The 15,137-nt window shown below is 50.3% G+C and overlaps 3 protein-coding genes across 3 annotated transcripts; all 3 read left to right on the top strand.

The window, feature by feature from the left end:
* On the top strand, positions 1 to 2,211 carry LOC309883906 (hemoglobin subunit pi; the record flags this gene model as incomplete). The annotated part of the gene is made up of 3 exons (XM_082772391.1): positions 1 to 381; positions 1,309 to 1,513; positions 2,083 to 2,211. The coding sequence occupies exons 1-3, from the start codon at positions 287 to 289 to the stop codon at positions 2,209 to 2,211; spliced, it is 429 nt and encodes a 142-aa protein (XP_082628517.1). The 5' UTR covers positions 1 to 286.
* Positions 2,212 to 5,097: 2,886 nt separating this feature from the next.
* LOC309883810 (hemoglobin subunit alpha-D) lies at positions 5,098 to 6,147 on the top strand. The gene is made up of 3 exons (XM_082772191.1): positions 5,098 to 5,255; positions 5,408 to 5,612; positions 5,972 to 6,147. The coding sequence occupies exons 1-3, from the start codon at positions 5,164 to 5,166 to the stop codon at positions 6,098 to 6,100; spliced, it is 426 nt and encodes a 141-aa protein (XP_082628317.1). The 5' UTR covers positions 5,098 to 5,163; the 3' UTR covers positions 6,101 to 6,147.
* Positions 6,148 to 8,226: 2,079 nt separating this feature from the next.
* On the top strand, positions 8,227 to 9,068 carry LOC309883758 (hemoglobin subunit alpha-A). The gene is made up of 3 exons (XM_082772079.1): positions 8,227 to 8,385; positions 8,534 to 8,738; positions 8,843 to 9,068. The coding sequence occupies exons 1-3, from the start codon at positions 8,291 to 8,293 to the stop codon at positions 8,969 to 8,971; spliced, it is 429 nt and encodes a 142-aa protein (XP_082628205.1). The 5' UTR covers positions 8,227 to 8,290; the 3' UTR covers positions 8,972 to 9,068.
* Positions 9,069 to 15,137: the final 6,069 nt, after the last annotated feature.

The following is a 15,137-nucleotide window of genomic DNA, read 5'->3' as shown; positions in this document are numbered from 1 at the left end:
ACATTTTTTTTCAGGCCACATAGCCATTATGTTAAGAAGCAAGAAGCTGATAACACCAGCAAAACAGAAGGCCAGTGCACTGACCCTTTCCAAAAAAGGCTTTGTTTCACGGGGAGATAAGAGTCTCCCACCTCCCTGGGTGGGCCTCTGGAGTGACCAATGAACGTGGACAGACCCCAAGGTCCACTCTCCTCTGCCTCTTTATAACCAGGGCTGTGAGGGCAACTAGTACAAACCTGCTCTGAGTGTTCACTGCAAGGAGCCTGAGCCCTCACTCTCCCACACAATGACGCTGACTCAACCTGAGAAGGCTGCCGTGATCACCATCTGGACCAAGGTGGCTACCCAAGCTGATGCCATTGGGGCAGAATCACTGGAGAGGTAAGTCACCCCGAACACCCTCTCCAGAGGGTGCCACCTCTGAGTTTGCTATTAGGATGCTTCTTGTGTAAATGTCATATGGGTAAGATTCATACAGTCACACTGAGACTGATGAGAATTGCTTGATTATCTCCATGGTGTCTAATATGACTTTTTTTTTCTTTTCTTTTTTTTTTTTTTCCCCTGGAATTACGTCTGTGTTACTAAATTCTAATAGATGGCTTCAAAATCTTACAGCAAAGATACTTTCCTAAACAATTTTATGGGTTTACTTTGATTATAGAAATTCAGAAGAACTGATAGGTAGGAGCCCTGAAGAGAAATTCAAAGTCATTCATACTTGATGACCTAAAACAGAGTTATTACTATTAGGAAATGAACTTTCACTCGTTTATCATGTAAGTTGTCATATGATGGGCATCAAGGGAACGGCTGTCCATGAAATTCACTGGGTACTCATGTTTCATGGCTCCAGTTGATACATAAAAAACTGTTAGGAAATAACAAAACTGGACAGCACGGCAAACCAGTCATTCAAATTAAACAAGCTGTCACAAAAAGGTTAATATTTTTTTCAGATTTTTTTCAGTAGTCCTGGAAACTAGCTTACAGTGTAATACAGGAAATGTAGTGACAATTTGGGGCTAATATTTATTTAAAAAATACATTATGTTTAAAAAAAAAAATAACATTTCATTCTTCTCTAGTATGTGTAGATTAGCCCATTTTTTAATCTGTACATACTACAGAAGAGGTTTAAGAGCAGAAAGACCTCCTGATGCCAGCTTCAAGCTTCCAAAGCTCTGTTAATTGCTCAAGGAGTGTACTTCTGAAGCTGGTGGGTTTTTCAGTGTACTTGCCCAGAGGTTTTGTCAGATCATGCATGCCTTTTCCAATGCCAAACTTCATTATCATATTCTCCTCCAGGCTTTTCTCCAGCTATCCCCAGACGAAAACCTACTTCCCTCATTTTGATCTCAGCCAAGGCTCAACTCAGCTTCGTGGCCATGGCTCCAAAGTCATGAATGCCATTGGGGAAGCTGTGAAGAACATTGATGACATTAGAGGTGCTTTGGCCAAACTCAGTGAGCTGCATGCTTACATCCTTAGGGTGGACCCAGTGAACTTCAAGGTAAGTGAACACAGACATTTTAAAGAATGAAAACAGACAGTCACAGAACTACAGACCACAGATCATTTTGCTAATGCTTGTTTGATCCCTGACTGTATGGTACAGCCTTGTCAACTCATGTTGCTGCTGGTTCCCAATCTGATTTTTAACCTGAGACTGGATCTTCTAATAAAACATATGGTTCAGGTCAAGCAAAGAACTATTCAAGGTGCTTCTGTGGTTTGTGTTAGACAGACCTGAGTCCTTGCTGCCTTTGTTGTAATTTATCAATCTTCCCTACATGTAAGGTGGTATCACCTTCCCTGAATAGTCTTAATAAAATCTGAATTCCCTTCAGTGAAGAAGAAAGAGACAATTGGAAAAAGGGATTTATATCAAGCAGTGCCTTTTGCCCAATACAAGAGGCCAGTCTGCTTCTTCACACACTCCTTCTTCAGGCACTAGCATCACCCGTTTGAGACATGTATTTGTCATCCCAGACATTCTGGGACAAACCAAGGTCAATTGCAGACCCTCAGACTGGCATCTGTTACTGATTACAATTGAATTTATCTTGTTTTCCCTTACAGCTGCTTTCCCACTGTATCCTGTGCTCCGTGGCTGCCCGCTATCCCAGTGATTTCACCCCAGAAGTTCATGCTGCATGGGACAAGTTCCTGTCCAGTGTTTCTTCTGTTCTGACTGAGAAGTACAGATAAACGGCCTCCACAGAGGATGAGGGACGCACATCCATGGCACATCACAGCTGCCAAGCTTTGGGGCATTCACTCCTTCCTATGCAGTCCTCTCAAATCCCCTATGCAGGGGCTTGGTCATCTGCAAACCACAATAAATAATTCAGCTGTGAGCTATGGTCTCTGTGCTTTCATCTTCATATGTTCCACTTACACTGTAGTGTTCAGGAAGGGGTGTCCTGAAATCTCTACATAATATGGAAAGCTGATTAGGAAGCATTCTTTTACCCTTCTAGGATATTGAATGGACCCAGGCTTTTCATTTGGCCTCTCCAAAATCCAGCACAGCCTGTTCTGAACAATAGCTGCATTTCATATGGTGGGATGTGCACAAGGTGATGCTGAGCATTGTATTTGCATGCTCTTCTTCACAGGGTCTGGTCAAGGTATTTGGTGTTTCTTGAACACCTTGGGCTATCACACCTGCTAGTCACATCTGTTTGGTAAAGGGACCGTCCCCTCAGCTTAACATTTCCTGTTTATATACTGGGAACTTTGCATGCATTTGAAATTTGGGAAAACTAGTGGTCACTGGAATGAACACATCAACACTGCAGTGTTGATGACATCTCGGGGATCAGAAATTATGAGTGTTTGTCTGGAAAAAGGTGATGGAAGAATACAGGTCATCTGTATTGCTGACCTGTATCAACAGTCACCCTGGGGGGAGGCATGAATCTTCCATACATATCTACTCACGCCTCACTGGCCAAGGCCCTCCTGACTCCCACTGACTCCTTCCCAGCTCCCAGATGCTAAAAGATGTGTGAGCTGTTTTGTTTACATCCTTACTTCTTCCAAAGTCTTCCCAAGACTTACAGTGATGCATCACTTCTTCATGAAAATACAGGAATGTTTAGAGCAGTTTGAAAATCAGAAGTCCCTTCATTTGTTGTTGTATTCTCTACCTAAGTAAGCCACATGCTGTGAACAGGCCAAAGACTAGATAAGCTCCCCACACATGTGGAACAAACAACATATAGTGCATCTTAGAAAGGATCTGTGTCTAAGGACTGGGTGACCCCTGTTTCTTTTGCTGAGCTATATCCCTGTACTTTCAGTGAGATATTTATCAAGTTACATCACTGTCCATGTGTGTCTCAGAGGAGTTGTGACATGAAAAGATGGGTGCAAAGTCTTAAGCAAATTCTGATCAACAAGCCTGAATTGGTGCAGTGAGCTGTAGTGTTCATCTAATTTACAAAATTTAGGCTCTGAATTTGGGTAATTGTGAGAGAGAAGATGCAGAAGGTCTGAAACCATCAAACTGCTCTAAACCTGTTAAAGTGTAACAGCATTTTCTGTGACCAGTAAGATTTTTAAGCACACTATATTGGTGGGTTTTTGGGTAGCTAAGAAGTTTAAATCAACAACTTAGAAGGCAGAATCATAGAATCATAGAATATTCCAGTTTGGAAGGGACCCATGAGGATCATTGAGTCCAAATCCTGGCACCACACAGGTCTACCCAAAAACTCAGACCATGTGACTAAGAGCACAGTCCAAACGCTTCTTAAACTCCAACAGACTCGGTGCCATGACTATGCCCTAGGGTGCCTGTTCCAATGTGCAACCACCTTCTTGGTGAAGAACCTCTTCCTGATATCCAGCCTGAATGTCCTCAAGTCAGGGGGATCCGGTAGGTCAGCACCTAGTACATCCCTAAACCCAAACTTGTATCAATGACTTCATATAGAGATAAATGAAAGATATGACAGTCCTCAACCACCATAGCCCCTATGGAGTGTCCTAGCATTTGTGGAGAGGCAGGAGCACATATTGGGATGGGAATGAGGCAACAAGTGCAGGCCTGCAAATCATTCAGGTATGGATCTATATTGATAGGACTAGAGGGAATGGCCTCAAGTTGTACCAGGGGAGGTTCAGGTTGGAGAATTTTGGAGAATTTCTTCTCAGAAAGTGTAGTCAGGCATTGGAACAGGTTGCCCAGGGAGGTGGTGAAGTCACCATCCCTGGGGGTGTTTGAGGAAAGTTTGAACGTGGTGCTTAGGGACATGGTTTAGTGGGTGATAGTGGTGGTAGGGTGATGGTTGGACCAGATGATGTTGGAGATCTTTTCCAACCTTTATGATTCTAGGATTCTATGATTCCATGACTTTGGAAAGACAATGTGCCAATGAAAGAGGTTCTTCCCCCACCCAGATTTTTCTGGACTGATGGAGAGATGCCTTTCCCACAGCAGGTCCATGGCATGACCTGCAAGGGCTTGCCCCACAGGTTGTCCATGGCTCTAGCTCAGAGGCATTGGGAGCATGCAGAAAGCAAAGGCAGCACAGGGAGCAGAGACGGCCCGAGCGATCTTTGCTCAGAGTGGGCTGCATGTGCCAGAGGCTGGAGGACAGGAGGGCCACGGGCAGGTGTGGGATCCACCCTGACACAAGTGACAAAGAGCCAAGCAGGGCCTTGGTGAGGGGAGAATGGCATATGTGGACAGGAGCACCAGCAAGGAAGACCAAGGCTGTGGCTGGCCTGTGGCACCCATGGGATGTGCTGATGGCTGCTGCTGACTGCAAGGCACAGCCCTGCTGGGTGCTCTCCCCGGCCCCAGGCCTAGTGAGGGGCTGCCTCGGATCCCTTCTGCCTGCTGCGGCAAGGCCACCTGTGGGGGCCAGCTCAGCTGGAAGGGCAGAGCAGGGCAGAGCAGAGCAGTGGTGCCCCATCTGGGCCCCCCTTGGGGCCGGGCCCCCAGGGCCCCCTCTGGGGAAGCTGGGGCCTCCCAAGGAACTGCTGCAGCCTCTCCCTGGTCCCGGCACTGTGTGGCCTCAGCCCCTCCACCCCTCCACGCTGATAAGATAAGGCCGGGGCGGGAGCGCAGGGTGCTATAAGAGCTCGGACCCGCGGGTGTCTCCACCACAGAAACCCGTCAGTTGCCAGCCTGCCACGCCAGCTGCCGCCATGCTGACCGCCGAGGACAAGAAGCTCATCACGCAGTTGTGGGAGAAGGTGGCTGGCCACCAGGAGGAATTCGGAAGTGAAGCTCTGCAGAGGTGTGGGCTGGGCCCAGGGGGCACTCACGGGGGGGGCAGCAGGGAGCAGGAGCCCTGCAGCGGGTGTGGGCTGGGACCCAGAGCGCCATGGGGTGCGGGCTGAGATGGGCAAAGCAGCAGGGCACCAAAACTGACTGGCCTCACTCCGGCAGGATGTTCCTCAGCTACCCCCAGACCAAGACCTACTTCCCCCACTTCGACCTGCATCCCGGCTCTGAACAGGTCCGTGGCCACGGCAAGAAAGTGGCGGCTGCCCTGGGCAATGCCGTGAAGAGCCTGGACAACCTCAGCCAGGCCCTGTCTGAGCTCAGCAACCTGCATGCCTACAACCTGCGTGTTGACCCCGTCAACTTCAAGGCAAGCAGGGACTAGAGTCCTTGGGTCTGGGGGTCTGAGGGTCTGGAGTGCAGGGTCTGGGGGTCCAGGGGTCTGAGGTTCCTGGGGTCTGGCAGTCCTGGGGGGCTGAGGGCCAGGGTCCTGTGGTCCTGGGTTCCAGGGTCCTGGGGGCCAGCAGCCAGACAGCAGGGGCTGGGATTGCATCTGGGACGTGGGCCAGAGGCTGGGATTGTGTCTGGAATGGGAGCTGGGCAGGGGCTAGGGCCAGGGTGGGGGACTCAGGGGGACTTAGGGCCTCAGGGGGACTCAGGTGGGGGTCTGAGGGGGACTCAGGGCCATCTGTCTAGAGCAGGGGTACTAAGCCCTGGTTTGCCTTGCAGCTGCTGGCGCAGTGCTTCCAGGTGGTGTTGGCCGCACACCTGGGCAAAGACTACAGCCCCGAGATGCACGCTGCCTTTGACAAGTTCTTGTCGGCCGTGGCTGCCGTGCTGGCTGAAAAGTACAGATGAGCCACTACCTGCACCCTTGCGCCTTCAATAAAGACACCATTACCACAGCTCTGTGTCCGTGTGTGCTGGGACTGGGCATTGGGGGTCCCAGGGAGGGCTGGGTTGCTTCCCCACATCCCTCAGAATGGAGAGACCTGCTGGTGGGGCTGGCTGTGGAGGTGGGGAGGGGGCACTGGCCCTGGGGTCCATGGCTATTCTCCAGGGCCCTGCTCACTCTCCCATCCCAACTTGGGACCTGCCAAGTTAAACACAATCCTGAAGCTGGTAGCAGGACCTCGGGGACAGAGCTCAGCCTGCCACCTGCCCATGCCTGCAAACCTTGGGTGGGGGGTAAGGGTATGTGAGGCCAACCATGGTTCCTGGATCTCCTTGAAGGATTTTCTATGGGGAAAGATTAACTCTTCCTGGCTCTGTCACCATGACTGTTTAGGATTTGATTTGGGATGCTGTGGGAGCTAAGTGCCTGCATGAGCTCCACAGGCAATCAGACAAGTTCACAGAGTGAAGAAAAAAAAATCCACTGTGAACCATGAAGTACAAGCACTGCTCTTGGTCTCAAGCCCCTGAGCCACAAATACCTAGCAAGTGCCTGAGAAGTGCCCCTGCCCTGTGTGTCTGCTCCTCCCATGGCATCTGGGGAGGTGTGAGCTGCTCCCTGCAGAGCTGTACTCCAATGCTGCTGGTTTCACATTCTTGGAACCTGAATCAAAAACAAAACAAAACAAAACAAAATAACTGGCTTTAGATCTGAAGGAGATGATAGGTTATAAGATATTAAACTAGCCTAAATTATTCTAAATTATTCTGCATTGTGGCACCAGAGGGAGGATTGTGAGGGATGAGAGAAAGTGCATCAGGAAAGCAGTGGCTGAGTGCAGGCCACTGGGCATACTGGGACCCTGCATGCACAGAAACAGCTCTGGGGAGTCCTTGTGCCATGCTGGCTCCTGCTTTTGTGAGTGCACTCATGAACACACAGTGCTTTTCCTCCATGCTCTGAAGCATTATCTAAATCTGTCTCCATTTACCCCCAAATATTCCTGTGCCTTCAGTTTGAAGGGCTCGTCTGCTTTTGCGGTTTGCCCCACTGATGTGTGCACAGGATGAAAACACTCTGCCCTGCTACTCTTTCCCTGGGCTCTGCTCCCCCCTCCTTCCATGCTCTGACATGGTGCCAGGTCAAGCTAATCTCCCCCAAACACAAATGATAAGAACCGCTGGCCATGGAGGAAACAGGGGTGTGAACTGTCCTCCACCCGCCTGCTCTCGAACCTACTGGAAGCACTGCTGCCCTCACCTTGCCAGCCGTCCTCATCTTCCTCGCCCTCCTCATCCTCCTTGCCCTCCTCACCTTCATCATTCAGGGTGCACAGGGCTCACCATGGGCCACTGTGGCCCTGCGTGCCTTCCTTCCTTCCCCAGCTGTCAGCTCCTGCAGGCTGGTGCTTGCATCTGTGCCTGGTGCTGACCCCCTGGCACTGCTGTGTGTACCCTGTTCCCAGGAGACAGGGAATCCTCCAGTTGTGTCACCACAGACCGTAACCTTAACCTGTGCCAGCACAGACCCTAGCCCTAACCCCAACCCAGCTCTTGTCAGGGTTGGAACCCACCAACCCCAACACTAACCCCAGATTGTACTGGGGTCAGTCCCCTCCAAACCTAACCTTAATCCCAACCCCAACCACAATCCCAGCTCATGCCGGGGTCGCCTCCCCCCCTCAAACCCTAACCTTAATCCCATCTCGTGCTGGGGTCAGACCCCCCTGACCCTAACCCCATCAGACTCCCCTAACCCTAACCTTCACCCTAACCCTAACCCTAACCCTAACCCTAACCCTAACCCTAACCCTAACCCTAACCCTAACCCTAACCCTAACCCTAACCCTAACCCTAACCCTAACCCTAACCCAGTTCATGCCAGGATCAGCCCCCCCAAACCCTAACCCTAAACCCATCTCGTGCCGGGGTCAGACCCCCCCTAACCCTAACCCCGACCCCAGTTCATGCCGGGGTCGCCCCCCCCGTGGTGCCGGTGCCGCAGGCGGGGCAGGGCGGCGGCCCCGCCTGGCCGAGGTCCAGCCGCGGCGGGGCGGGCGGGGGCGGGCGGCGCCCGGGCCGGCACGGGGATATAAGGCCGGCGGCACCAGTGGGGGCACCCGTGCTGGGGGCTGCCAACGCGGAGCTGCAACCATGGTGCTGTCCGCGGCTGACAAGACCAACGTCAAGGGTATCTTCTCCAAAATCGGTGGCCATGCTGAAGAGTATGGCGCCGAGACCCTGGAGAGGTAGGTGTCTGTCCCCGTCCTTTGTCCGTCCCTGATCCTCTCCTCTCTAACCCCGTGCTCTCCCCCACCGTGACTGTCCGTGTCCTACCCCACCCCATCTGTCCCCCATCCGTTGATCCCGCTGACCCTGACTCGCTCTGCTCCACAGGATGTTCATCACCTACCCCCAGACCAAGACCTACTTCCCCCACTTTGACCTGCAGCATGGCTCTGCTCAGATCAAGGCCCATGGCAAGAAGGTGGCGGCTGCCCTAGTTGAAGCTGTCAACCACATCGATGACATCGCGGGTGCTCTCTCCAAGCTCAGTGACCTCCACGCCCAAAAGCTCCGTGTGGACCCTGTCAACTTCAGAGTGAGTCTGGTGACTTCCCCCAGCTCCTCTTCAGCACCCCTCCTGGGCCATCCGGCCACCCCTTTACCTCCCCCGCTCACTCACCGTCTCCTTTTGCCTTTCAGTTCCTGGGCCACTGCTTCCTGGTGGTGGTTGCCATCCACCACCCCGCTGCCCTGACCCCAGAGGTCCATGCTTCCCTGGACAAGTTCATGTGCGCCGTGGGCACTGTGCTGACTGCCAAGTACCGTTAGACGGCACTGTGGCTAGAGCTGGACCCACCCTGTTGCCAGCCTTCCAACTGCGAGCAGCCAAATGATCTGAAATAAAATCTGTTGCATTTGTGCTCCAGCCCTGGTGTCCTGCTCTGGTTGTTCCTCCATGGGGAGGGAGAGGGAGGGAGCGGCTCTGGGGCTCTGTGCACCTGAACTGGAGATCCCCTGAATGAGGTGGGCACGCATGGGGAAATGGGCTCTGTTTTTCTTCTCCTGCTTGGAGAGAAGGTGGTTGGGTGGTGGTGCCCAGAAGGCAGACGGTGCTCTGCCAGCTGTGGGTATGAGCAGAGCATTTCTAGGCACTGGTGGAGAGGAAAGGCCACAGAGTGGCCAGAAGCTGGTCCTTGGGAGATCCCTGCAACCCCGGCCCATCCTGACCTTCCCATCAGAGCACCATAGTCATGCTGAGATCCTTCCAGTTGGGGTGGAAAGTCCTGTGCACCCCTTACCACGCTGAGGATAAAGTTGCATGGGAAGAGATTACCTCATCCTGGAAGCGCTTGCAGGAGACTGGAGGACGGGCACCTGCCACCAGCTGTGTGATGGCATGGTGAGGACCCCCTGTGCAGGGACAGCTTTCCATGCAGCCCCACAACTGGTTGTACAATGCTTGTAGGACTTCTCTGTTCCCATCTAATGATGCATTGCTAGTGTGCTGCTTAGTAGGGGTGCTAGGGGCACACTGAGGGGACAGCAGGCATAAGGGACTCCTAGGGGAGCCCTCAAACACCTGGGGCTCAGTCCCAGATCCTGCTCTTTGGGACGGAGCCTCAGCAGTATAATGTGGGGGCAGGAAAAGGAGAGCAGGCTGTGAAGCAGCGCTGGGGGCTCTGTGTAGCTCCCAGCCCTTATCGTGGCCAGCTGTGGGGTGGCCATGGCAGGTGGGGGGCTGCAAGTGGCTGATAAGAGTCGCATGGGCTCTTTTCCAGCCTGCGGGTGTGGTAAAGGACCAGGGCAGCAGATAGTTGGGGGGGTGGGGGTTAGGGAAAGCAACCCAAAACCTGCCAGGTGCTGAGTAACTGTGTCCTGTCCATGCCAGGGCTCAGAGGTGCTTGGTGCAGGGATGAAGATTCAAGAATGCTCTGGGGCAGCCAGCACAGCAAAGCGACACGGAGCCAACTTGAAGGTGTCATGGCCCCCTTGCTCCCTGGCCTATGTGCCACGCCGGTGGGTCTGGGTGGAAGAACAGACACTTGCCCCTGTGCATGAAGAGTGAAGTGTAAGAAGCAATGCAGGGGAATAGTACATGTGTGGGTCAGGATTTGGCTGCTGCCTCTGCCAGGCTTTCACTTCCAATGGCTCTCACACAATTTGTCCTTAGGTAGGACACAGCACGGCAGAAGTTTGAGAGGAGGCAGCCTGTCCCAACAGGCAGCGCCCCATCTCTGCCTGGCCACAGAAGCACTGTGCTCCAAACAGCCAAATGTTTTGTCGCCGTCACTCACCCCCACTGCCACAAGATGGGGGCCTCAAGCCGTGGTCCCCTTATCAGAGCCAGCCAGGCAGTGCAGCCTTGCTCCTGGCTGCAGCCCGAGCTGGAGCCTCCAGCAGTTGCCAGGCTGTCCAACAGTGTGCAGGCCTCCTTACGTAAGTTTGTCCATGTTCTCAGGGGGTTTCCAGAAGGCTGCCTTCCCTAGGAATTATCCTGAAATACTGTTTTGCACCAGAAACAAAGAATCACAGAATCATTAAGGTTGGGAAAAAGATCTCCAAGATCATCTGGTCCAACCATCCCCGTACCACCACTCTCACCCACTAACCCACGTTCCTAAGCACCACGTCCAACCTTTCCTTAACACCCTCAGGGACAGTGACTCTGCCACCTCCCTGGGCAACCCGTCCCAATGCCTGACTGCTCTTTCTGAGCAGAAATGTCTCCTCGTTTCCAGCCTGAACCTCCCCTGGTGCAACTTGAGGCTGTTCCTTCTGGTCCTATCACTAGTTACCTGTAGGAAGGAGCCAACCCCCAGCTCCCCATGCCTTCCTTTCAGGTAGCTGCAGAGAGCAATGAGGTCTCCCCAGAGCCTCCTTTTCTCCAGACTAAACACCCCCAGCTCCTTCAGCCACTCCTCACAGGACTTGTGCTCCAGGCCCTTCACCAGCTTCGTAGTCCTGCTCTGGACACACTCCAGGGCCTCAATGTCCTCCTTGTAGTGAGGGGCCCAAAGCTGAACACAGCACTTGAGGTGCGGCCTCACCAAAGCAGAGCACAGGGGGACAATCTGCTCCCTGACCCTACTGGCTACATTATTCCTGATACAAGCCAGGATGCTGTTGGCCTTCTTGGCCACCTGGGCACACTGCTGGCTCATGTTCGGAATGTTCCACAAAGAACGTGTATCAGGAGAAGGTAGTTAATAGCATCAGAAGATTAGTAAGGATGCTGGATTAGTTGGGATAGAGTTAATTTCCTTCATGGTAGCTCATGTGGTGCTGTTCTGGGTGCAGGCTGGTGAAAACATGGGTCACACCCTGGTGTTCCAGCTGTTGCTGAGCCAAGGCCTTCTCTGCTCCTGATGCTGCCCAGCCAGTGAGCAGGCTGGGGGTGCCCAAGGAGATGGGGGGACACAGCCAGGACAGCTGAGCCCTGCTGGCCTCAGGGATGTGCCAGACCTTGGGGTGCCGTGCTCAGCCATGGCACTGGGGCAGCTGAGAGGGGGGCTGCCGCTGCTCAGAGGTCAACCGGTTGGGAGCAACTGCGTTGGGCATCACGTTTTTTAACTTGATTGTAGGAACAAAGTGTTTTGTTATCTAGTTGTCACCAAGGCAAGTGGCATCTGAGAGCTCATTTCTACTGAAACACCAGGAAATGAACTTGACAGCTATGGCTTACCTGATTGCAACAGTTTTGCCAGCCTCTCAAGAGACTGCAAACAGCTTTATCCAGGTAGCTTGGATATTTCTCTTATTAGCATCTGATAAAAAGTCATGGTCCTGGAGAGTGCCTCGTGGAAAGGGACAAGGAACCACATACTTCTGGAAGAAGGCAAGCTTCCTAGAGGAGTTTACCAAGAATTTCGCATTTAAAACGTACTTTCCTATTTAGCAGAGGAGCAATGGGAGGATTCAGAATTCTTTTCTTTTTGAAAGCTGATCTTAGGATACCAGCTGAGAGATCCTCTTTCTGGAGAGATAAGGGAAAATGTGTTTACAACTGGTTCTTCTGTGTTTACATCCCATATTGTCATTCAATATGCCAACAGCATAACTTGCAATTAGTGCAACCTGTAGGTCCTTTGCCAAAAAATTGCTGCTTAGGCAGTTTGTTTGCCTTATGCTTGGACAACTTTTCTTTCCTAAATGTCAGACTTCCCATACTGAATTGGTCTCTCTGATAAATTAGATAATTTTGAATTTTAACCCAGTGCTTTGGGGTGCTCACAACTCTTCCAGCTCAAGCACATCCGAGATTTTAATAAGTGTATTCTCCATTACAACACATAAGTTATTGATGAGGGAACAGTGAATAATGATGTTGAACCAAGGACTGGAATATGTCACAGAAGGAAAACAGACTCATCTGAAATGATTCATTCTTGGCAATAGCAATGGTTATTACTCATCCCTTTATTCGATTAAATATCCCACTGTTTGTTTTTGTTGTTGTTGTTGTTTGTGTTTGTTTTGTGAATTGAAGTTTTCTGGTTTATAGTTCCCTAGTTGTTTTTTTTTTCAGGCAAACAGTCTAAAAACACTGGAATCATTTAAATATACTTTAATGCACTCTTTTCAGCATCTGCCCACCTTCTCTAACTGTTCTTTTGCCAGTTGTAAGTCCTTCATCAAAAATGACATTTTTGTGAAGACTGATTCTATTTTCTTTCTTCTATGACTACTTTTCCTGTCTCTGCTGAATCAACACCTTCCTCATGGGATGTTTTATTTTTGGCCTTTAAGACTCTTATAAGCTATATCTTCCTTTGTGTCTTGGTCCTTTGATCATGTCCCTACAGGCTAGCAGCTATTTCCTAATACGTGTTGTTAATGAGTTTGCCTCATCTACAGTCAGTGGTTCCTTCTGGCAACTGAGAGCACTGGTTTAGCCAGGCTGTTTTCCTCCTGCCCTTCCTCTGCACTGGTACAGGTTTGATTTGTGCCCTTGCATCTCTGTTTTCTGTAATTGTTTCCAGCTCTCAAGACCCCTTTCATGAGAGGTTTCCTTGTCAGATCTCAGACATCAGGCTACCGAACTTGCTGGAGTTTTCTCTTTAAAACCTGATAAGGAAGGTGTTGATTCAGTGGGAAAAATAAAATAGTCAAAAAAGACAGAGTCAACCTTCTCTATAATGTCAGTTTTGATGAAGGACTTAAAATACTTTCTCTCCTTACTTTCCCAAAAGCAGAGATTGCTCCCAGTGGAGCAGCCATATGAAGCACCAGCTACTGCACAGCTGGTCCTTCCGGAGAGAAAGGAGCTGACAAAAACAAGCATTATCAGAACTTTAAACATTGGCTGCTCTTCTTTGACATCACAAAAATTTAACATCTTAGAAAAACTGTTTGCTGATCCCCCTCCAAGTTGACCCATGAGGTGTCATTCTGTGAGTTCCCCATGACCAAAAAGGTCAAACATGATGAATCCCTTGCCATTGGAGATATTCGTGGCAGGTTCCATGTCCTGGATTTTACATCTGGGAGGAGAAGGAGCAGGCCTGTGGTAACTTGATGTTGACCACAGATTCCTTCTCAGGGCTGTCACTGCAGTATTGGAGTCATTCATCAACTAAACAGCAGAAACTTAGCACTACTCCTTTGCACTGTTTTCCCACTTTCTTCTTGTGGCTAACCATGTCTTTTCTGACAATTAGATCTAGCCAGATTTCCACTGTGACTAAACTGTACCTCTAGCAACCTTTTTCAATGAAATTACAGCATTTTCATGTTGGGCCTGCTGGATATTATCCACTGGACATTGATCAGATTTTCAACTTGGAATGGAAATGCAAATTTTTTTTTCCTGCTAATTGTCTGTCTTCCTACCATGCACCAACCACCTGAGAAGATCTGAATGTGCCTAGGAATTATGAAACTGAGAATATAAGAAATGCTGTGCTGGATCAGATCATTGGTTCATCTCACCCAGTGTTGTTTTGAACAACAGGAGATGGCATTTAGGGTGATCACATGAGCCTAGCCTTTTTTGGTTTTGCTCTTCCAACATCCGCAGCATCAGTAGTTATGATTTCAGAGCGTACATTCCTGCATGTTGCCTTCGGCACCTGTTTATCGACCTGTTGTTCTTGAATTTGCTAATCTCTTTATAAACCTGCTGATCCCATTTGTTTCTACAACCTCCTGTGGCAGCAGGTTCCAGAAGTTTATTCTCCCTCCCTGCCTCACATGAAGTCCCTTTCATCCATTTTAAACCAATTTACTAGACTCATCAATGGTCTCTAGTTCTAGTGTTACAAAACCCAATGAGCACGAGGTGCACATTCACCTTGTGATCTGGTAAATTTTCTGTGCCCCCTCCTCCAGGTTGAAAAATCCCAGCCTTCCCTGGCCCTCCTCATGTTGCAGCTGTCCCATGCCCATGACCATCTCAGTTGCCCTCCTCAGGACAATATGTCCACTGTGTCCAGAGGCCACAACTGCATAGATGTGAGTGCACGAAGCTTTTAACAGCCAAATAATGTCCTCTCTATTGCCTTCAGAGTCCTTCCTGATGACATCACCACATTTTGCTGGCTTCTTGGACTGCTCTGCACACCAAGACTACAATTTTGTTGAACCATCAAAAAAGACTCCAGGATATTTTTCCTGAGCTGTAATAGTCAGTTCAAGTTCAATATCTGCTGGTTAAGATCGTAGTTCTGTATCTGTGTCACCTTACACTGAAACAATCGACTTCTTATTTTTTCCATTCTGGAATATCAGTGGAAGCTGCATGTAGCAAAGCTGGGACTAAGAATTAGAGAGATGCATTTATTTTGCTACTGATTCTCTGCTTCTTACCCTTCCCTTTGCTGGGCTGCCTTGAGGGACCGTACAGAAGAGCACAGCCATGCCAAGGACCCAACTGGTGCCTGGCCTGTCACATATGGGGCTCCTGAGGCATGGCAAGAAAGGAAATCCTGTGATGAAGTTGATGGATGGGAAAGGACCTGAGCCACTCAAAGCATTGCTGGATCATGTTACTCCATGG

This window comes from Aythya marila, assembly GCF_965140915.1.
Source record: "Aythya marila genome assembly, chromosome: 15".
NCBI classification, from domain to species: domain Eukaryota; kingdom Metazoa; phylum Chordata; class Aves; order Anseriformes; family Anatidae; genus Aythya; species Aythya marila.
This window is presented reverse-complemented; position numbering and strand designations above follow the sequence as displayed.